This window comes from Melanostigma gelatinosum (assembly GCF_949748355.1).
Source record: "Melanostigma gelatinosum genome assembly, chromosome: 14".
NCBI lineage: Eukaryota > Metazoa > Chordata > Actinopteri > Perciformes > Zoarcidae > Melanostigma > Melanostigma gelatinosum.
In genome coordinates this window covers 15,100,990-15,121,994 of record NC_136647.1, presented here as the reverse complement: position 1 = coordinate 15,121,994, position 21,005 = coordinate 15,100,990, and the positions used below count along the sequence as shown (strand labels likewise).

The 21,005-nt window shown below is 42.7% G+C and overlaps 1 protein-coding gene across 1 annotated transcript in view; it reads left to right on the top strand.

The window, feature by feature from the left end:
- The window catches only part of nlgn2b (neuroligin 2b), a gene marked incomplete at its 5' end in the record, with an annotated part of 31,842 nt that extends 11,511 nt beyond the window's left edge, over window positions 1–20,331 (top strand). Inside the window, 6 exons of the mRNA XM_079283198.1 lie at window positions 1,134–1,283; window positions 13,757–13,942; window positions 17,203–17,468; window positions 17,625–17,778; window positions 18,456–18,822; window positions 19,324–20,331. Of these exons, the coding sequence (XP_079139324.1) occupies window positions 1,134–1,283; window positions 13,757–13,942; window positions 17,203–17,468; window positions 17,625–17,778; window positions 18,456–18,822; window positions 19,324–20,263 (2,063 nt within the window). The 3' untranslated portion in view covers window positions 20,264–20,331. The remainder of the gene's footprint in view (window positions 1–1,133; window positions 1,284–13,756; window positions 13,943–17,202; window positions 17,469–17,624; window positions 17,779–18,455; window positions 18,823–19,323) is intronic.
- Between the last annotated feature and the right edge of the window lie 674 nt (window positions 20,332–21,005).

The window sequence follows — 21,005 nt, the reverse complement described above, 5'->3', positions numbered from 1 at the left end:
GCACCCAAGTGCATGTGTAACCTGAGATTCAGGTGGTGATGCAGGCGGGTGTGCAAATACGTGAGTAGAATTTGTTACCACGGCAACAGGCATTCAGTGAGTCGGTGCAATGGAATGGCTGGTGCAGTTCTATTAGCGAGAAGCAGTTTCCATAGCGACTCAACATCGCAGCTGCCTATGCAAGAGTTTGTGTGTGTGTGTGTGTGTGTGTCTGTATGAATCCTGTGTGAATTTGAGTGTTCATTAGCGTACCTCGCTATGTATGACTTGCTTTGTAACATTTCAGATTTTTTCATCCTTCCTATCGTGTTTTTTTTGGTGTGAACCTCCCATCCATGTCTCTACCCCCGTCGGTTCTCTTACACTGCCCTATTTTCATCTCCTTCCTCTCGCCGTCTTACTCCCCTCTCTCTCTCTCTCTCTCGCTCTCTCTCTCTCTCTCTCTCTCTCTCCCCCATCTCCGAGTGCTGAAGCTCATCAGGGTAAACAGATGCTGTGGCTGTTATTTATGTTTCCACTTGGTCTGGCTTTCATACAAATTATCCACAGGCCTTGCACAGTGCAGACGCTCAGCCTAACTGGGCTGCACTGGCAGCTCTCGCAGCCTTATCCACGCTCAAACACTCAGGCCATACCACAGACGCTGCAAAGTAGGGGGGATTGTGTGTGTGTGTGGGGGGGGGGGGCACACAGGCTGACAGAATGAACCATAGCAACACACTGATGGGCACAAAGACACCAATAACAGAGAGGGCATCAGAACTGGCTGCACCATTTGCTCCACACATAGAGGGGTATGCGAGTTTTGGAATGTACCATTACGGCCCAGGACAGGGGAAACAGATGTTTCAGACATTAAATACGTGCGGCCAACTTAAAGGCAGTACACTGAAAACGTTCATACTTAGCATCTTTACCTCTTTTGCTGAAGTGAATCACTGGCTGTTAGAAAAAGCTGCATATGGATCTTTCTACTTTGTTGACTGCTGCAGGAAGTTAGTTTGAAGTGGGTAGACGACCTGTTGCCTGTGGACACTCAACAGGAACTGTTAAAACGTGTGGGCGTGTGGTTTTTACCAAAGAACAAATGAACATGAAAATAATGAACACCATTGTTTGTCTGTGTTGCGCAGATATTCGGGATCGTCGTAAGAAGCCGGTGATGCTGTTCATCCACGGGGGCTCCTACATGGAGGGCTCGGGGAACATGTTTGATGGCAGCGTCCTCGCTGCCTATGGAAATGTCATTGTGGTCACCATGAACTATCGGCTCGGCGTGCTCGGTAAGTTTGGTGTGGGTTAGGGTTAGCTTCTGATGCAAATGTTTACAGACTTTGTTTTGCCATGTGTCATCTCACCTTTACCGGTCCCTGTGTCAGACAGCTGATGTCTATCAAAATATGTGTTTGAGAATTGGTGGTACAATGCACTGCATGGAACACTCACATTAAAAAACATTTATTTGCAGGCTCCTGTCGTCCAAATGCTGTAGGTGTTACTCTACGCTAACATCAAAGCATATGAATGTCAGTTTACACTTGTAATGGCGCGTACTGTAACGCTAGCATGCCGCTCATCTTAAATTATTTCAGCAGTGTTGACACGCTACAGCAAAAAGAACATGTAAGGGAAAGTGCAGACATCATGCATAAAAGAGGTGTGCATGGTGAGTGTCCCAAGGGAGCTACTGTGTAAGATAATGTCCCATCAAAGCAAAAACAAAGAAATTGCTGAAGCAGATGGCATTGCTTTACCAGTGTTATCTTTTTTAATATATCTTTTTTTGTTTTTATCTTTCGTGTGAATACCGTTCGTGCACAAGCAACAATATTTCTTCCGCAAACATTTACATCCCCTTTCAAATTTTGATGATGAATTATTAATTATATTCTCCCCTTTCTTGTCTACAACATATGATGTGGTAATAACTATAAACCTAAAACAGATATCCGAAGCTGAGCCTTTGCTTCAAGGATGTCTACGAATCCTCTAACATTTAGAAATGGGTTTGAGTACAAATGTTGAAAACCGCACAATCGAAATGTTTTAAAGTTGAAATAGTTCAGAATGAAACCTAGGCTCGATGTTGCTGCCCTTCGTGGTGGAAGTAAATTTAACAAAGTACGCTGTGATAGATTTACCTGTTGCTTGATGCAAATGTTACTCTTCAGCACAAATTAAGACTAAATTAAAGCAGTGAAAGCTCCTATTAGTTTCACGAATATGCACGTCATCTATTGTCAGTGTTCATCTGTCGCCATCATCAAGTGGCATGTCAGCCAGAAGAGATAAAAATATAGTCTGCACAAAGAGGGAGAGGAGGTTGATGGCCACAAAAACGAGCAGATCAGTTGCAAAAATCAAATGTTCCACACTGTGTGTGATAGTTTAACTAAAAAAGTGAATGTAGTGGTTTATTTCAGTCGAAGAAGTGATTAGTGTCTCTTTAAGACGCTTTTGGGAAATGAGGCCCTGGCATCTTCAACACTTGGCCCGGCTGAACCCAACTGCTGCCTCTAAATTAAAGACCTGAAGCCGACCCAGGCTCAAACTTTATTTATTTCATCCATTGTTTTACGTGAACTGTCCTGACAAATGATCAGGGTTCGGGTCAAGTAGCGGAAGTTGCCTGATGTTACAGACTACTGGTGTGGGACCTGGAAACATCTTTACGTACAAAAACAGTCTGTGTGTGCAGCTCCTTGATCTGTTCACTGACGGTTATTTCTGTGCCAGCAGGGATTTCACAATAAAGCACAGCAGGTGTGTTTACTGTGTTCACTTACCCTGAAAAGTATTTTATATTTTTTAATAATTAATTGTTATATTAATATGCTCTTCTGCAGAAAAAAAGAACCAGGATCAGACTCACTGTACAGTGTACTTCAGCGACACCACTAACCACTTAATGCCTTTGGTGTAAACTGAAAACAGAAATAAATGTGTTTGTTGCTTTCAGTGTATTTTTGGATGGAGGGGTATTATATTTGTCCATTCTGTTGGAGGTATGCGGTGCTTGCATGGCCTGTGAGCTGTGTGTGCGTGTGTGTGTGTGTGTGTGTGTGTGTGCACCCAGCCCTTGTGCTGCTGGATATCAGTGGAGTCAAGTATTTACATTTGCCGTCATCTTTCGGAGGTGTTTGCACACAGACTATCTGACGCTGGCATTTCGGTTGCCAGGTTGGGAAATCAGATATTGTTTGTTGCATCACGCCTGTTTCAACATACCAGAATAATGATAAATAGAGAAACGGGAGTAGTTTAGGATGCCGTCCAAGAGCTGCAGAGAGTATTAACAGAGGGTAACATGATCCAGAGCGTTATTGAGAGGGCCAATGGAGAGGGGACAAGGACAAACTGAGTGAGTGAAAAGTGGACCTGGACCTGCAGCTCAATTCTGCTCGATTTCTGCTTGTTATGAGGGGGGGGTTTCACAGCTGCTAGACAAATCGTGACCGTTAACAAATTGGGCCAGAGTTTCAGTTTACATTTAGAAAGCAGGTTTGTTGAATGTAGTATTTAAATTACACTCTGAATGAAACGCTCTTCTGGGGTTTCTTTGTGTACCTCCTTTACAGACACCTCGACTCGGTCGATTGAATCACTTTGTTTCTGTGATTCATGTTGGACATGTTTGAAGTTCATGCTCATGCGTTGTGCATTATGTCTATTGCACTGAACCTCCACTCACTATCATTAAAATGCATACGAACTACATACATATAAATGTGTAGAGCGCTCCCGCTGAGTGATAATGAGGGATGACGCAGTGTCCTCGAACACTGTTGAAAATCTTGGTATGTGGGCGAATGTGTGCTCTCACTCTCTGATATGCTTTAAATGGGTTACTGTACTAAGGTGATTATCGTAGCATGTGTGTTTGTATGTTTGTGTAGCATAAGCATGCATGTTTGCTCATGTGACCAGATCTTCTTGTACATGTAACAGTGTGTAAGTGTGTGTGTGTGTGTGTGTGCTACTTGGTTGCGTGCCGTGCGTAAAATATATGTATGAATAATGCACCATCCATCTGAATGGCGCTCCTCTCTGACGCTGAATTTGAGTCAAAGGGAGAAACACAAGCATGCTATATTTTAATAGTTTTACGTCCTAATCTTTAGTATTATCCTGTACTTACACACACGGGAGCTTACATATGCCATCCTCATTTCATACAATGCCTGTGCCTTTAAGAGAGTGAGAGGGAGTCAGGAATAAGGGAAGAAGTGAAAGCAGGGAATAGAGACAGATGAGCGAGGGAGAACCATAGAGAGACAGTGATGGGAAAAGGCAACAGAAGGGGGGAGATGGGAACAGTCTAAAAATAAACCGTCAGAAATGCTTTTTTAAATCTGCAGTGATGCAAAGTATTCATTCAAATAAACGCTCTTGCAGTGTGACCACAGCACCCTTCCATATGGTTTAACGGCATATGCTTTCACCCCAGTACGACACGTGCACATGTAAACCTTCCAGCAAATATACTTTTCTTATTAATTGATGATACGCCCTGTCGTTGTGGAGTGGAATGGGAGAATGAGGAGAAAATGTCTGCTGCACACAGCCTGGTTCAGAGGTTTGGGGACAGTTGAGATTCCAGATTGCACCTCGGCTCACCTTCTCCTACCTTCCTCCTGCTCCAGGCCCAGAGAGCCTTCTGATTAGTGTTGCACAGCCATCTGTTCAGACTAATTAACTAATTAACTAATTAATGAACTCTGGGGAAAGGCCCACCATCGTGGGCTCTGAGAGTGAGGGCATTTTTCACCTCAGGAAGAGAGATGAAACGCTTCTTCTGGAAACGTTTCTCTACCCAATTTCAGCTGTTTACTTGTAAGTCAGAGCGACCCATTTAGTAGTAAATACCGCCACATTTAATAACCATGGCTTTTACACTGAGTAAAGGGAGTATTTAAGTTCAGAACAAACTAATTGTGCTGTCAATGTTCTGAAAATTAGTCATGTTTTGTCCATGCTAACGCTCCAATTGATCAATACTGGTGGTCAATTTGATTTGTGATCTATTGATTGGATTATTTGACCACTTGGAAGTGTTGTGTTTAAAAGAAGCTGTAAACACAAGACTGACATATTATCACCTCATTAAAACATTTATATGGTGAATTTATTCTATGTTTTATGTTGGGAACGTAAAGGAGCGTGTTTGGGTTATCAGCATCTAAGAAACTAAATTCTTGACATCAATAGAATTATTAATGTATGTAACAATTATTAAAGATTGTTAATAATAACGGGGCACCACCCTGCAAACAGGGACCAATAACCAAACGATAAAACTAAGTCTCATAATTAGTGTTCACTCACAATGTCAGTAGTCTGAGTACTATTACACATTCAGAGTGAAAGTGAAGGGTTAAGTTCGAGCACAGACCACATATACAGTTATTATCACAATACGCATGCACAAAGTAATCACAGACAGCTGCTCTTTAAAATATAACAGAGTTTATTAAGTTCTAATACTAATGATCTAGTCAACTAATATCTAAACTAACAACACGTAGGTAGATTAGCTCAAAGCTATATGTGTGTGTGAGTTAGCAAAAGGGAAAGGAACAAAGCTAAATGAAATAAAACAAGCGATTACGATCCTCTGCGCCGCGCGGGAGTCCGGAAGATTGCTCTCTCAGCCAGGGGAGAGAACAGCGACTCTTTGTCTCAGCCGGCGGTTCTGACCTCCTGAACTGATGAGAAGCAACTTCGACCTCACTGCGGCTGTTTCAACACAGATCACAGTAGCATGGAATACACGCTACTTCTACACAACCCCAACGATCTCAGCAATCGTTAGTGTCGGTGATTATTAAGCATACACCTAGTTATAAAAATGAACAGTACTTTAAGCACGTAAACAAGATAAAATAAACACAAATGAACTCTCTCTAACTCTGCCCAGACTCTATTTTGCCTTACGGTACGATGCAATCGTGGCGAATATAAACTGTTAAACCTAGGATTTTGGTTAAAAAGAGGAGCAACGTTGGTGTGCTCCCTAGCTCGACGGAGGTCGAGGGGAAAAAGCATTGAGGTGTGAGCTGCAGGCAGTTTTGTAGAACAGTGTCTGAACTACAGGGGTGTGGTGCTGTCTTGGCTCTCAGCCAATCAGATTGCAGCGGTGCATTCAGGTGACTTCAGGAACCATGGTTTTTTTGGGGGGGGGGGGAATTCACACCCTAATGTGAAATTCCTTCAGAGGAGGTTTGCTCTCATCAAACCACAATCAGGATGAAACCTTTGCTTGCAAAAGGGAAGGCCTGACTCTCTGTCTCACAGCACATGTTGAAGCCATATGGTCAGACCCCAACATTTGCATCCTGCAGACACTGAGCGACACTTTGATGGGCATTTATTCACAAGGCAACATTAGCATTCTGGACACTGTGCGTCTTTTAAAGTAGCTATTGTATGGCTAACTTGTAAGCAGGTAGTTGCTTATTTACACATCCAGCAGACACAGAGCAATATGAGCATTTATTTTGAGTCGTATTTGTGTCCTTCTGACAAATGTAAGTTCAATATTGAATCTCTTTTTAGCTCTGATTTGGTCTCCCCCAACTCCTGAAGGGAATATCTGGCTCCTTTTGCTTCTAAATGCTCCACTATGTTCAGCAGCTGTTTGGTTGTTTCAACAACAAAAAAGGTTGATGCGAGCAGTGAGACCAGAGCTGTAAAGGTGCTGGTTAACAAAACAATGACCTAAAAACAATACAAAACAATGAGCTAAAAGATAGTGAATAGAGCTAAGCGGAACTGCAGATTTCCGTGATCATTCTGGTGATAACTCTGTGGGATCCTCTTTCCCATTACATCCATTGTTGTTGTAAAGATATTGATTAGAGCCGCTTTAAGGTGAAAGCGATCTAGCTTATATTTCGATAAAATAGTTTTGAGTTTGATTGGTTTAGTGTTGAGTTAAGTTGTATTCTGCCTGGGAATATTACCTCTCATCTGTCATCTTTAACAGTTTTGCCTCACTTTTGTGGTAATCCTTCAAAATGTAACCAGAGTTGATATTCTCTATAATATTTAATTAACAGGGTAAAGATACGATATTGGGAGCATTTCTATTGTCAGCGCTAACAGCGCTAACAGTACAATCTGCGGCAAACATGCTGACAGAGCTAAGTGTTTACCTGAGGGGGAACCGGAGGTTGGGTGCCACGCTTACACGACGACGCTGTCGGGCAGCACAGGTCAGTTGTAACTGTATGAGAGCAGTGCAGAACATAACCAGCTGGGCACGCTCACGTGCACGGACATGCACTAAAATCAACCGGCCGGCTATGCCAACAAAGCAAGGAGAAGCTTGGATTACAACACACACACACACACACACACACACACACACACACTTCATTCTCTGCTCTATATCTTTACATAGCAAATAGTTGTCTTTATTTTAAATCTTTTTATATTTGATACTGTTGTACTATTCTTAATATAACAGAATGCAGAGAAAATGTATTCTCTTTAGCTTGTTATACTCTGTCGAGTCGGTTTTTGCCCATTAAGTCGATGGACGAATCAATCGAAAATGATGAATCCAAAAATAATATCCTCATGTTTGTGACACACTGGTGAACACCATTTAATCCGTAACTCAATAATTTATGTATGTTTTATAAGCCCATGCACATGAAAAACATTTTTAGCACAAGCCAAGTCAAACAGTATCCACAAATACTACTCAGCCCGGTGAGCCTTGGGAATTAGTTCAAATTGCGTTGCCCGTTGTTCTCAAAAACATCCCTTTAAATATGACATAAACAGTATTTTTAGCCAGCACAGATTTTGCTGTCAATTAATTTCAGCCTGCTGCCTTCCCACAGCTCTGCTGTCCCTAACTACAAATGGAACACACCTCCCACTCCCATCAGAGAGCCACAATCTTCCCACTCTGCGAGCAATGGTTAACTCTTCTTTCCCCACATTTTGCCGACAGCGCACGACTGTGATGACAGCACAGAAAAACAATCATGTTTCCTTTTCCGCTTTCTGATTGTGACTAGGTTCACGTGCAAACCAAGATTTTAAATCTCTTCCCTTGGCATAATTGGCCACAATATGCTTCATACTTTGTATATCTGGTCCCTATTGCAAGTGTGATTGTGTAGACTGTGATGCGAGAGTGTAATGAATGTGATGGTAAAGTTGGAGGCTTCAGGTTGTTGCCAAGAGCAGTTGCTTCCAGAATACAGGCAAAGTTCACATTGAGCACTAATGACTTATATGTATGTTGACTGAAACTGACACCAATCAGCCTTCCAGGCTGGCAGCCAGCTGCACAGCTGGACCAATAAAGTACAAGGAAAATAATGAATGCAGCTGCTGTACTGTACCATACTCGATGCTCGACATGTTACGCACCACGCAGTGTGACACAAAGTGTCAAAATCAAACTCAAAGGTAGTAATATCAACTTTACTTAGGAACTATAGAAAATAGACTCTTTACAAAGAGGAATTGCTAATTTTTTGACATACCTTTAACGATGCCAATTTCCCTAATTTTAAACAAATTTGGGCTATAGAAATGATGTAAAGTTGTAACCAGATAATCGACTCAAATACTCTGCTGCCATTTATCCAAGCTGCTAACTGGAAAATCCTTAACATGACTCGACAATAACATCTTGTATAGCTGGTATGATATCCACATTAAAATAAACGCAATTGCATAAGACTTTGAGTATATATATACATATATATATATATATATATATATATATATATATATATATATATATATATATATATATATATATATATATATATATATATATACTGTATATACAGAGAGAGATAAGGGTTTTAACTGATTTTCATCAGTAATAAGTTGTTTCTGAAACTGAACTTTCTTTGAAAAGCTTTGAAATGTCTTTGTGTGAGTGTGATGTTTGAAGCATTGCTTTTCAAATTTGCCTGACAGCCTGGTTTTACTGCACAGCTTGGTACCATTTGAATGGACCTTTTGAGAATAAAGTGAGTTGAGTGAGATAAGTAAGGTAATAAATACAATGACATTGGAAGCCTATGGGCGGTGTGGTGAAATGACATTACTTATTCAGCAGGAGAAAGCCCAATTACAATATAACTTCATTTCTGGGTATACTTGACGGACAGAGTGATACGTAATTGAAATGGACCTGCCAGCGGGTCTCCTGATTGAGCTTCCGGCGCCAACAAGGAGATTTAACAGATTTGTGTAAAAATGTTGGTCATCCGGGTATGATCTTTGAATCAAAGAATGGAAATGATCATACAACACCAGGGGATGCCAGCAATGCTTTAGCAGGAACATTTTATTAAAAATCACCCTGTTTTTAGCAGATGTATTAACTGATTATTAGTCAAATGTTGCTTACATAAACTCTTGAGAGAATGTGACATTACACTGCTCATTTTGTGTCAGTGCCCGTTACAGGATTTAAAAAGAGACTCAGTCCTTATTTTGACAGACTATGATGTAAAGTTATCCGTGTTTACTGCATACGGTGCAGATATATTCATCCACGCTTACATTCATACATAGTAGATAATCCCCAAGGTTGCTGCGCAATACTGAATAATCAAATCCACTTAATTTCAATCGTCAATACAGATTCTTTAGTCTGCAGTGTGCAGCAGACAGTCGCCATCTGCTACGGTTTTTATTTCCTATTTTGTGTTGGTGCCTCTGCTTTTGCTTTGATTCATTTTGTGACTCACACAGACAGAGCTTTGTTTTCTCTCTTTAATCACCTTTTCTGTGTGTATAAAAACGCAATATCTTCCCTCTGATTTTTGACATCTCTAATCATCCTCTGTGTGACGTCACAGCAAAAATGATATAACACGCCCTTCAACATATTCCTTTCACCTCTCTCTCATTTAGGATATGACAGTAGCTTTGGGAAATATTCGGTTTAATACCTGTCCGATTTACCTACCCGATCCGGACCCCCCCTCCCTCTCCTCTTGTTCTCTCTTATTTTTTTCACAGAAATATGTTCAGTGACCCACTGCAGTCATTCTGTTCAGTCCTGAAAATTCCTCTGCAGATGCATGTTCCCGTCTCACTCGTCAAACAGCCAGAAGAATGACGGCTCTTCAGTTCTGGACTTTGGATTTGTGACTTTCTTTCTCACTGTTAAGGTGTTCGACAACAGAGGATGCACTGAATAAAGCTTTTCAACATAGGACACGAAACATACTGTGCAAAATACTGAAAACATCCTCTTGAAGTTGAGCTGCTGACCCTTTTTTTGCGTGACACATCTCCCTTGTCTCAAAATTGGAAAAGAAAATCTTTCCGATCCATATCTGTTTCTTTATACGAATACATCTTCCCGTTGCAGATCCAATACAATACCAATCAGGGATAATGGCTTTTACCATGACTCCTCTCATCAGCGTACATTAGAGGAACACTTAGTGCTCCTACCATTTCTTTTTTTATTCAGTGTTAGTGTGCATTATGCGTTCATGATTTCATAAGATACACTTATTTTTTTTCTAACTACGACAGGAAGGATATATGAGCCGAAGCAACAGCTATTATCAGACGGGTCTTGAGGGACTTTTTGTAGGACACTCTGCCTGATACAGTATGCTGTAAATATTTCTGTTTTAAATTTCCCTCCTTTTGTTGCTCACCACTCCTCTGTTTTCTTTCATCCACTCATGTCATGTCTCCAGCCTGTGTCTTTACTTAGAGGTTGATGACTCTCCTCACAGTTCCTTGGCCGTTACCTAAAGCAAGTGTTGAATATGCATGAGTTCAGCCTCATAAACTGCTGCTCTCAGCGCTAAAGTCAGTAGGAAGCCCAGCTCAGCAGATGGGGGGGGGGGGGGGGGGGATCAGAAAGAAAACTTACTGAACGAGAAGTAGAGGGAACATGTTTGACTTATCTTCAGTGGGAGACGATAAACCAAGTTCCCTTTCTTCAAGTTGCCCTTGCAAAGAGAGTGACAGGAGGCGCTAGCTCAAGCTAGCATGATAGTTCATACGCTCAGCTGCATGTGCTTTGTTTTTGTGTTCATGTGCGCTTGCATGCAACTGTTTGTGTACTTGAATATGCTTGAATGTGTGTGTGTGTGTGTGTGTGTGTGTGTGTGTGTGTGTGTGTGTGTGTGTGTGTGTGTGTGTGTGTGTGTGTGTGTGTGTGTGTGTGTGTGTGTGTGTGTGTGTGTGTGTGTGTGTAAGTGCTTCTGTGAGTGTCGTTTTGCCTAAAGTTCTCTGGACAGTTGCCAGGCAACTGTGGCAGGCCGCTCAGCACTCGGCTGGGCAGCCATGGAGCAGACACTTCCACATGTCTATGGTTTTGATATGTGGCACAGGTCAGCGCTGATATGTTGCTAGGTCAGAGTCACATCAGGCTGAGAGCCAGAGCCAATTGCTGGGTTGATCTAAGGATAATAGAATTACACAATAGCACGGTAACTGTAACTATATCTCTATTTGGTAATCCCATTATCTGTCCTATTGACTTTGGTTTCTCATTATCTTATGATCATTCGGTTAGAAGGATTGTTGTTTTCTCATGAGTGGGTCACTATTTGTGGTTGCACATTGGGCAGCTATTAGACTTAGAAAAGCATTGATTCGTTCTCTCAAGAAAAAACATTTGCTTCGTTGTGATCCTGAGATAATGTCAAAGAATATAAGCAAACATGACTACGCCTCAGTGTCTATATTTTTGCGTTATGTGTACAACATCCAGGTCACTGCATCTCTGGACCAACATGAAAATATTTGGTTTGGGGTATTTTCATCCCTAAATGTAACAATGAAGACATCCAAATCAAGGTACAGGCACGTGAACATTTTGAGAAAGGTTTACCATGATCTAGGAGTGCTTCTTTGCTTTTCATACAAACATACTCAAGCATAGCCTCGCTGTAAAGGTGCAGTAAATAGTCTCTATGCTGTAGGATGCTGGCACAATAGCAAAGCGCAAAACAGAAATATTACTTACAGATTTCTTTTTAGGCTAAATAAGTTTTACAAAATGTTCTTATAGCTAAAACTGGTGACCAGGGATGAACCTATCCAAAATAGTCTCAATGAGACACCAGGCCCCAAACATATGTGCAACATGTGAACAGTAAATAACAAACACTGTAATATGAATCATAAATAACCCAGGTAAACCCCCAGTAGGGTGAGTACAGGGAATAGTGTGGAATTACACGTTTGGGTCACACTAATTGTTGAAGAAAGGTAAATTTGGTAAGTTGTCATTACCATCATCATCATCACTGGCATTATAATCACTAACAATAAAACTGTTGCTCTTCAACACACTTGTGCTGAATGTCCTCTTTTACCATCTGTCTCTGTGTGCTCCCTAAACTGTACTCTGTGGCGGTGACACTTGCTCCAGCTGCCTTTCGAACATACTGCTGCTTAGTTCAGTCACTTGTGTGTTTTTCAATTCAAACAGAAGGACACTTGCTGAATTGGAACAGTGTTCACCAAAAACACTACAATGTGGGCTTATGCCATAGAGAGATGCATGATAACTAACACAGTGTATGAGGACACACTGACCATGACACCTGGACCTTGTTTATAGTATAGTCGGATATATTGTTTATAATAGATTATACTGTAGCACGGTGCCGTGTAGCATGGTTGTACTGTAAAGATCCTTACATGAACAATTTTGTCTGCCCTCCTGGTTTTGAATACCTATTCGACTGACGTCACACACAGACCGTCTCGCTGTACAAAGCGGTTCATTGGTAAACAGGTCAGTGAATGGCTGGGATTGCCATTTGAACGCCATTCAAATCCATTAGGGCATTGGCGGACTCCGCCACTGACATTGCAGACTACTATATAGAGAAATAACCAATGAGTGCAAACACATTTAATGGCTATAGCGGATGAGAGTCCAGTCATAAATATACTAGAAATTTCTGGTATCAGTTACAGGCACTGCTGGGAAATTCTGCTCATGCTTTAGAAGAGGCACAGATAAATATAAACTAAATTATAAACTAAAATATATATATATTCTTTAATATATGTGTGTGTATATATATATATAGAGAGAGAGAGAGAGAGAAATGTTTTGAGATACTGAGATGAGTAGGTAGATGCTTTTTTTATTCCTTTTCCTCCTTTCCTCCTCCGCCCCAACAACCTCTAATCTGAAGACTACACTGTTTACTGAAATCATTCTAGATGTTTTCCGGGTATTGAAGTCATCCAAACCATCAAAAATTGTAAAAGCTCCGCTTCTTGTGCGGCGAAATAGCCTGGTACTGCCTGAAACACATTTATTTTGCTGTAATTCAATATCATACTGTAAGAACAAAGCATTGTGTGTGTGCCTGTGTGTGTGAGACATTTTGTTCAGTTTATTTTATCTTGTTGTGGGTGTGCACCTACTGTGTAAATATGTGTCCTGGAAGTAGGTGAAACATGGCTTCTGTTGCTCTCCTCCTCTCTCTGCTGACACGTTATCTTAACTGTGCTGTATTTCAAGCGTGGGTATTAAAAAATGAGTAATTTGGCAAGCTTTCTGTGTGAAATCTCCTCAGACTTGCAGTTGAGTTGGAGGCTGAGAAGTTCCTGACAATGACAGGATGCCATCTTCTGTTTAAGTGAAATAATTCTTCTTTTGTTTTAATTGAGTAAATGCACAGGATTATGTTATCCTTTTCTCCTGATCATCTGCCCTGCTCCTCTTCCTGCACATAATCAGTCTTTTCTTTCCTCTCTGTGTTTGTTCTAATTCACCCTGCAGGGTTTCTGAGCACAGGGGACCAGTCTGCTAAGGGGAACTATGGCTTGTTGGACCAGATCCAGGCCCTGCGCTGGCTCAATGAAAACATTGGCCACTTTGGAGGAGACCCAGAGAGAATCACCATCTTTGGCTCGGGAGCTGGTGCCGCTTGTGTGAACCTTCTCATCCTCTCCCACCACTCCGAGGGTGAGGTTCTTTCACTGTCATTGTCACATCAGTCGTCGTATACCCTGCTCAAAGGGGATTAACATTTCAGGACAGTGTGGGTAGTGTATTTCTTCACAGAGCATGAAAAAAACGTTTTCATATATATATTAGTATACATTATATATTATTCCCCCAAGCGAGGGGGAGAGCGTGTGTGTGTGTGTGTGTGTGTGTGTGTGTGTGTGTGTGTGTGTGTGTGTGTGTGTGTGTGTGTGTGTGTGTGTACGTATACGTATATATACATACAGATAGATACACACACACACATTTACTGTATATATAGATTGTCATTTGAAACAAAATCATGATTCTCATTCCAAACAGTCGACAGATGGATGAAACAGTAGGTTGTTTGCCATAAAAGCATTACTCACCTTGAGACGCAAACCCTGTAATAATCCCAAATAACGTCACTGATCTGCACTGACAGCGTTTTCCTTCTCCAATAAAACTAATCCTGTCTGGACAGGGCATTAGGAATAGATACAGTATGTTACTTGCTTTGATATATCTTACATGGACTTCCAATGAAGAACATCATAAGCAAATACATATACATATATAGAGTACATATATATATATATATGTATATATATATGCTGTTTGTTGAATTTATTTACTTGACTGTTACTCTGCTGATTCTATGCGGCCACATTATGAATGTGGTCTTTGTATTTTAGAACAAGTCCATCCTCTTAATAGATGGGCAGTTTAAAGTGCCCTTTTGTTCAGTAATCTTGCAATTTGGGCTTGTAAAAGCTAAATTACAGTCTCCAGTTCACATGTTCAATGTTTCACTAATGTGGGCAGATGCCACTGGTGCAACATTTGATTTAAGAGGCTTGTTGAAAACACTTCCTCTAATCCTCTGATTGTTTTACATATATATTTATATATTAATACAAAAGCAAGGGATTGACTAAGTCTTTTAAACTATGGCATCCCTGTGTAGTACTGTTTTCACAGACCCCCCCCCCCCCCACCACACCTCCATGGTGAAGGTAAAAAAAACAACGAAAAAAGCTATGAAATCAGTAGAATAAAATGTATGTAGGCCTCAGTCACTCAGCTATTTAGGCCGTGTTGCTGTGCAGATTTGCAGATGAACTCAAACTAAACGATGAATAGAGAGTATGCTATTTGGTTAAATGCATTTCTTACAATCTGTTCTAAAGCTTTTCAATAAAAAAAACCACACATACTACACTGATTCAGTTTTTTTCATTCAGATCTCTTAGTCCCCTGCAGTGTTCACTGTCTCTTCTGGCTGATAACGGTGTTTTATCTCGGGATCTCTCCTCAACCTATTCCGTTTCACATTTTTTACTGCAGATAAGTGACTCAGGTGTGGGACAGCAGGTGTACAGCTTTTGGTGGACAGGGGAATGTATGGTTAACGTAGTTTTAACCACGCAGTGAGATTTGTTTTAGTTGTTTTTGTTCGGTCACTACTCTATCAGTCATTATTTATGACCACCGTGCATTTGGAAAACGTGAGGACTGGGAAACGTGAGGGGCCCTTACCAGTTGCATCATGTGGATATTTAATTTTCCATACGGTGGCTTTGCTGTCTATTCCTCGTTTGAAAGCATAGCATTACAATACAGTCCATGTACAGTAAGTGTTGCCTCGTTATTTTATGTGATGAAACGTTATTTAAAATGTACAGTAAAAACAAATACAAATAAGTCTCGCGGCAACCTTGGCCCGTCCTCAAGGCATCACCTCAGGAACCGCTGAAGTATGCTGCTTATTGAGGACTGTACTGCACTTCCTTTGTTTTTGAATGGCACATCTCTAAAATACCCACCAGATGTTTGATCACTAATCCTCTGATGTGAGTAGAGCTCAGAAGGTGAATGCCACTTTATATTTTACCAAGAATTCAGATTATGTTGTGACTGAACTGTTAAAACCTTCAAAAACTGACCTTGGACAGACAAAATAAAAAAAAAATATAAAAACATTTCTCTGTACGCATGGAGGAGATTCTCAGAATGATGAGAGGGTGTGCCTGGGAACACACACCCACAAACATCTTTTTGGCAGAAAACATTCGGGAGGACATGGAAAAGCATTTCAATGATTGGCTAGTGTCGGCCAAGTTGTTAAATGTTGTCAGGTGGCCAGCTAATGTTGGCTGTAGTGCATGCTGTCCACAGACAAAGATTGATACGCACTAGTGTTCAGATTGTATTATGGGTGCTGGCGGAAGGTGTTGTATTTAAAACATATCTGATATCATTAACATTTATGGCACTTTCATTTGCCCATTTGTTGTGTTACAAAATCCCGTTAAGAATCGGATCGGTCTGGCTCTTTTTTTGTGTTGTATTATTTTGGCCAAAGTTATGGTATGTTTTTGCTTATGTGAACAGTTGGTGTCATGGCAAATAGTGAACATTGGATATCCATTTTATCATTATGGGTTGTTTGTGGCAAAAAAAAACGCTCTTCTACTCCATTTTGAAGTCTGGCTGCAACGCTGCAAAGTGCAGAAAAGTAAAGTTTTTAAAGGTACTGTGTGTGTGTGTGTGTGTGTGTGTGTGTGTGTGTGTGTGTGTGTGTGTGTGTGTGTGTGTGTGTGTGTGTGTGTGTGTGTGTGTGTGTGTGTGTGTGTGTGTGTGTGTGTGTGTGTGTGTGTGCGCGCGCAGAGGAGAGATGAGATGAGGGGTATAGAGCTTGAGCTGCAGCTGAGAGGCTTCTTAATTGATTTCACAGGGAGAGGAGCGGGGGTGGGGCACGTGCAGAATATGGGGGGGCTTAATTATTAATGACAGAATCTGCAGATAAAACTGAGGGACAGCAAGCCACTTTACATAACAATGCAGCGGTGCAACAGTGCGAGCAGTTTTCTTTCTCTTGCTGTCTCTCTTTCGCGCTTTATCCAAGATAGCCATTAAGCCTACTGCTGTGTGTTGAGCTTGCCACCGTCTTTCTTGCCGCCGTCTCTCGCTGCATGTGATGGAAGCGCTTCATTTTCCGACCCTAACGTTCGAAAATATTTTTTCCGGCTATGAAAAGCAGCGGCATATCGACTTCATCTCGCCTCCTATGTATTACTCTGCAATTGCTCCTCCTCTAACATATGCATTATTGAGCACGCACACTGGAAGGCCTTGAAGGCCCCAGCAGTTGCGAGCGAAAGTGTGTCAGAGAGAAAGAACTGAGAGAGAATAAGTGATTGTATGTTTTCAGTTGAAGCTATATCTGCTGTGTGTGTTCCTGCTCTGTGCAGGCCTGTTCCAGAGGGCCATCGCTCAGAGTGGCTCAGCCATCTCCAGCTGGGCAGTCAACTACCGGCCGACGATGTACACCAAGATCCTGGCAAAGAAGGTTGGCTGCACTCTAGGGGACATGGCCGATTTGGTGGACTGCCTGAGGAGGAAGAGTTTCCGGGAGCTAGTGGACCAAGACATCCAGCCTGCACGCTACCACATTGCCTTCGGGCCTGTGGTCGACGGGGACGTGGTGCCCGATGACCCTGAGATCCTCATGCAGCAGGTCAGTGCTGATGTCTCTGGACGTCGTCCAGTGAATAAAACGCCTTGTTCCTCTTGATCATTTCCTTGCATTTGGTGTGTGAATTGTGGCCTGGGCATTCCTGCTGCGTTCTTTGCTGTCATGTCATGCTGTGTGTGTGCTTTGTTGTGACACCAGGGCGAGTTCCTGAACTACGACATATTGCTCGGTGTCAACCAGGGAGAGGGCCTGAAGTTTGTGGATGACAGTGAAGGAGAAGACGGAATATCAGCCGCCTCGTTTGACTACACCATCTCCAACTTTGTGGACAATCTGTATGGATACCCTGACGGTCAGGCCCTACCCTATTTCACCTTAAAAATATGAATTAGTTGAACGCTCATATCTTTAAATTACCACAAGTTGTTGGTCACTGTGGCACAGAGCTGCACTTTAAATGATTTCAAATAAATATTACATGTAAAAGACTTTTTCTAAAAATTATATTTTAAAAGTTCATATCAGCTAAGTATTATTGGCGAAAGTAAAGTAAGTACTCACAGCAGAAAACTGTGTTATGCAATTATATTGTTGGATTATCAATGCTTATATGTGATAGTGAATAAGCAAAGTGCTTGAGTAAATGTACTTTACAGTTACATTCCACCAGTGCTGCAAGGCGAGGGTCACATGACCTATGGTGGTAGCCAAGCCAGCAATACAACTAGAGGGCTAATCGGCTAGCATATTTACTGCTAACTGTGTCTGGCATTGTTGCAATGTTATCTGATATGCCTGATAAGATGGCTATATGATACTTCATCTGCGATGGCCCAGGTCTGACTTGATAGGCACAGTCCAAGCAGCGAGATTGAACAGCAGCACTGAGACAGGAAGTCGGGTGAAAATCGAGCACCATACTCCTGTATTTTAACCAAGTTACAGATTTCAGCCTCGAATCCATTCACCTAATGCTGCAGATAACCACGCGCTGCGTGTATACTCACATTCCTTCTTATTTCTTCCAAGGTAAAGACATCCTGAGGGAAACAATAAAGTTCATGTACACAGACTGGGCCGACAGGGACAACAGTGACATGCGTAGGAAGACCCTCCTGGCTCTGTTCACGGACCATCAGTGGGTGGCCCCGGCTGTTGCCACTGCCAAACTGCATGCTGAGTTCCAGTCGCCCGTCTATTTCTATACCTTCCACCACCACTGTCAGACCGAGGCCAGGCCGGAGTGGGCAGACGCAGCCCATGGAGATGAGATCCCCTATGTGTTTGGAATTCCCATGGTGGGAGCCACTGACCTGTTTCCATGTAACTTCTCCAAGAACGATGTAATGCTGAGTGCCGTCGTCATGACATACTGGACCAACTTTGCCAAGACGGGGTTAGTATAATGCCAAGCTTAGTAATTACTTTCTGTTATCAAGTGGCTTTATCTTATTGAATATCAGGTAATGCACAGTGTGCACAGTATACTGCACTTACAAGCTAATATGTAACACAATGGTGATTTCGCTTTCTGAAGTACTGACTTCATTGTCCCTCCAGCCTGCTAGTCGAGTCCCACTAGTGAGTGACTAAAGAATAAGGGTTTATTTTTGGAAGTTATCTCTTGGATGAGAGAATGGGTTGAGCTTGTGAACGTCTAAACACCTGGGTTGGGACTGAGCGACGCAGCACCAACACCAGTGCGTTCTTTCTGCTAGAATACAAACCAGATTTCTACACAGGCGCTCAACTCAACCAGCACTTCAGCTCTTTCTGTGTTTTGGTATGTTGAATTGCTGTATTAGCAACCACAGGTAACGCTAAGTTACAAAACTTGGTAGTGGTTGATAATTCTGAACATGTAACATTTTTTGATTCTGCTATTTCTCTCCTCCAGGGATCCTAACCTGCCAGTTCCTCAGGACACCACATTCATCCACACCAAGCCCAACCGCTTTGAAGAGGTCATCTGGACCAAGTTCAGCTCCAAAGACAAGCAGTACTTGCATATCGGCCTGAAGCCTCGTGTGAGAGACAACTACCGGGCCAACAAGGTGGCCTTCTGGCTGGAGCTGGTGCCACATCTTCACAGCCTCCACAAGGAAATCATTAGCTCCATCACAACTCGACTGCCGCCCGGAGGCCCCAACCGCTGGAAGGTCCCCCCCGTCCCTGGCACCTACATCACGCGACACCCTGCAATCTCCACCTATCCGCCTGATCCGGAGCCCTATGGTTCAGAGAGGCCCCGCCCTTCTCCTTTCCCCGGTGAGACAAGGGACTACTCCACCGAGCTGAGTGTGACAGTAGCTGTGGGCGCCTCGCTTCTTTTCCTCAACGTGCTGGCCTTTGCCGCGCTTTACTACAAACGGGATAAGCGCCACGAACTCATGCAGAGGCGCCACCGCCGGCTGTCCCCGCAACGTGTCACGACGATGGGCATGGGCATGGGCATCGGCATGGGAGTCGTCGGGGCCCCACCGCATAACGACCTGGCGCTGAGTCAGGAGGAGGAGCTGATGTCGCTGCAGATGAAGCAGCAAAGAGTGGAGCTGGAGCACGGCACGCCCCTCCCTTCCCGCGGCATCCTGGGCGATCTGGACCCCCTGCGGCCTCCCGCGTGCCCACCTGACTACACGCTGGCCCTGCGACGGGCGCCTGAGGATGTGCCCCTGATGACAGCCAACACCATCACCATGATCCCCAGCACCATCAGCAGCATGCAGCCCCTCCACCCCTTCAACACTTATCCCCCTGTCCCGGCCCCCTCCACTACACCTGTCCCCAGCCACAGCAACAATGCCCTGCCACACCAACACTCCACCACCCGTGTATAGGACCAGGCACAACCTCTGCTACCCCACTCTGGGCTTACAGAGACGCACCACACAAACTGCTCCAAACAAACTCCACTCTCACCGCCCTCTGTTCTTCTTTCCTATATCTTTGTCTTTTCTCATTAAGCCCTCAAATAAAGCTGCAGTTTGTAAGATTTTAAGCAGTGAAATACCTCTAAAATGTAATCATAAATCCAGGGGGAGTTGATTAAAAAAGCTCCTTCGCCAAAAGCCTGTCATCGTAGGTGCATACTGCTTTGCCCCCCCCCCCGTTAACGCTCTTTCAATATCTCGTGCTTAGGTGAGCCACCAAACGCAGCTTTTCAGCTTGTAGCTGTCTCTAAAAGAGGTATCGAGCTGATCACAATCTGTCACACATCTTATGTGTAGCTCAGTTGTTTTGCGCATGTGTTGTTGTGTCAGTGTAAAACTATGTTTGACATAGAATACATATATTCACTTCCATTCATTTCGTTTAAAAAAATGACACAGAAGCAAGCAGGATTGAGCGAGGCCAACATATGCCCCGACAAGCTGTCTGTCATAAAGCGGTGATTTCTTGAAACTTACAAATTGCAGCTTTAAAGGCCCAATCTGGAAGTGGAATTTGGCACCCTGCGTTGAACACCATGTCCCAACAGCTGTCTCTGTGTTCTGATTCTGGAGACTTTAGTGGAGTGTGAAATGTATTGACAGCACTGGAAGTACAAGGATGAGTTATTTGACATTTAAGCATGAATTT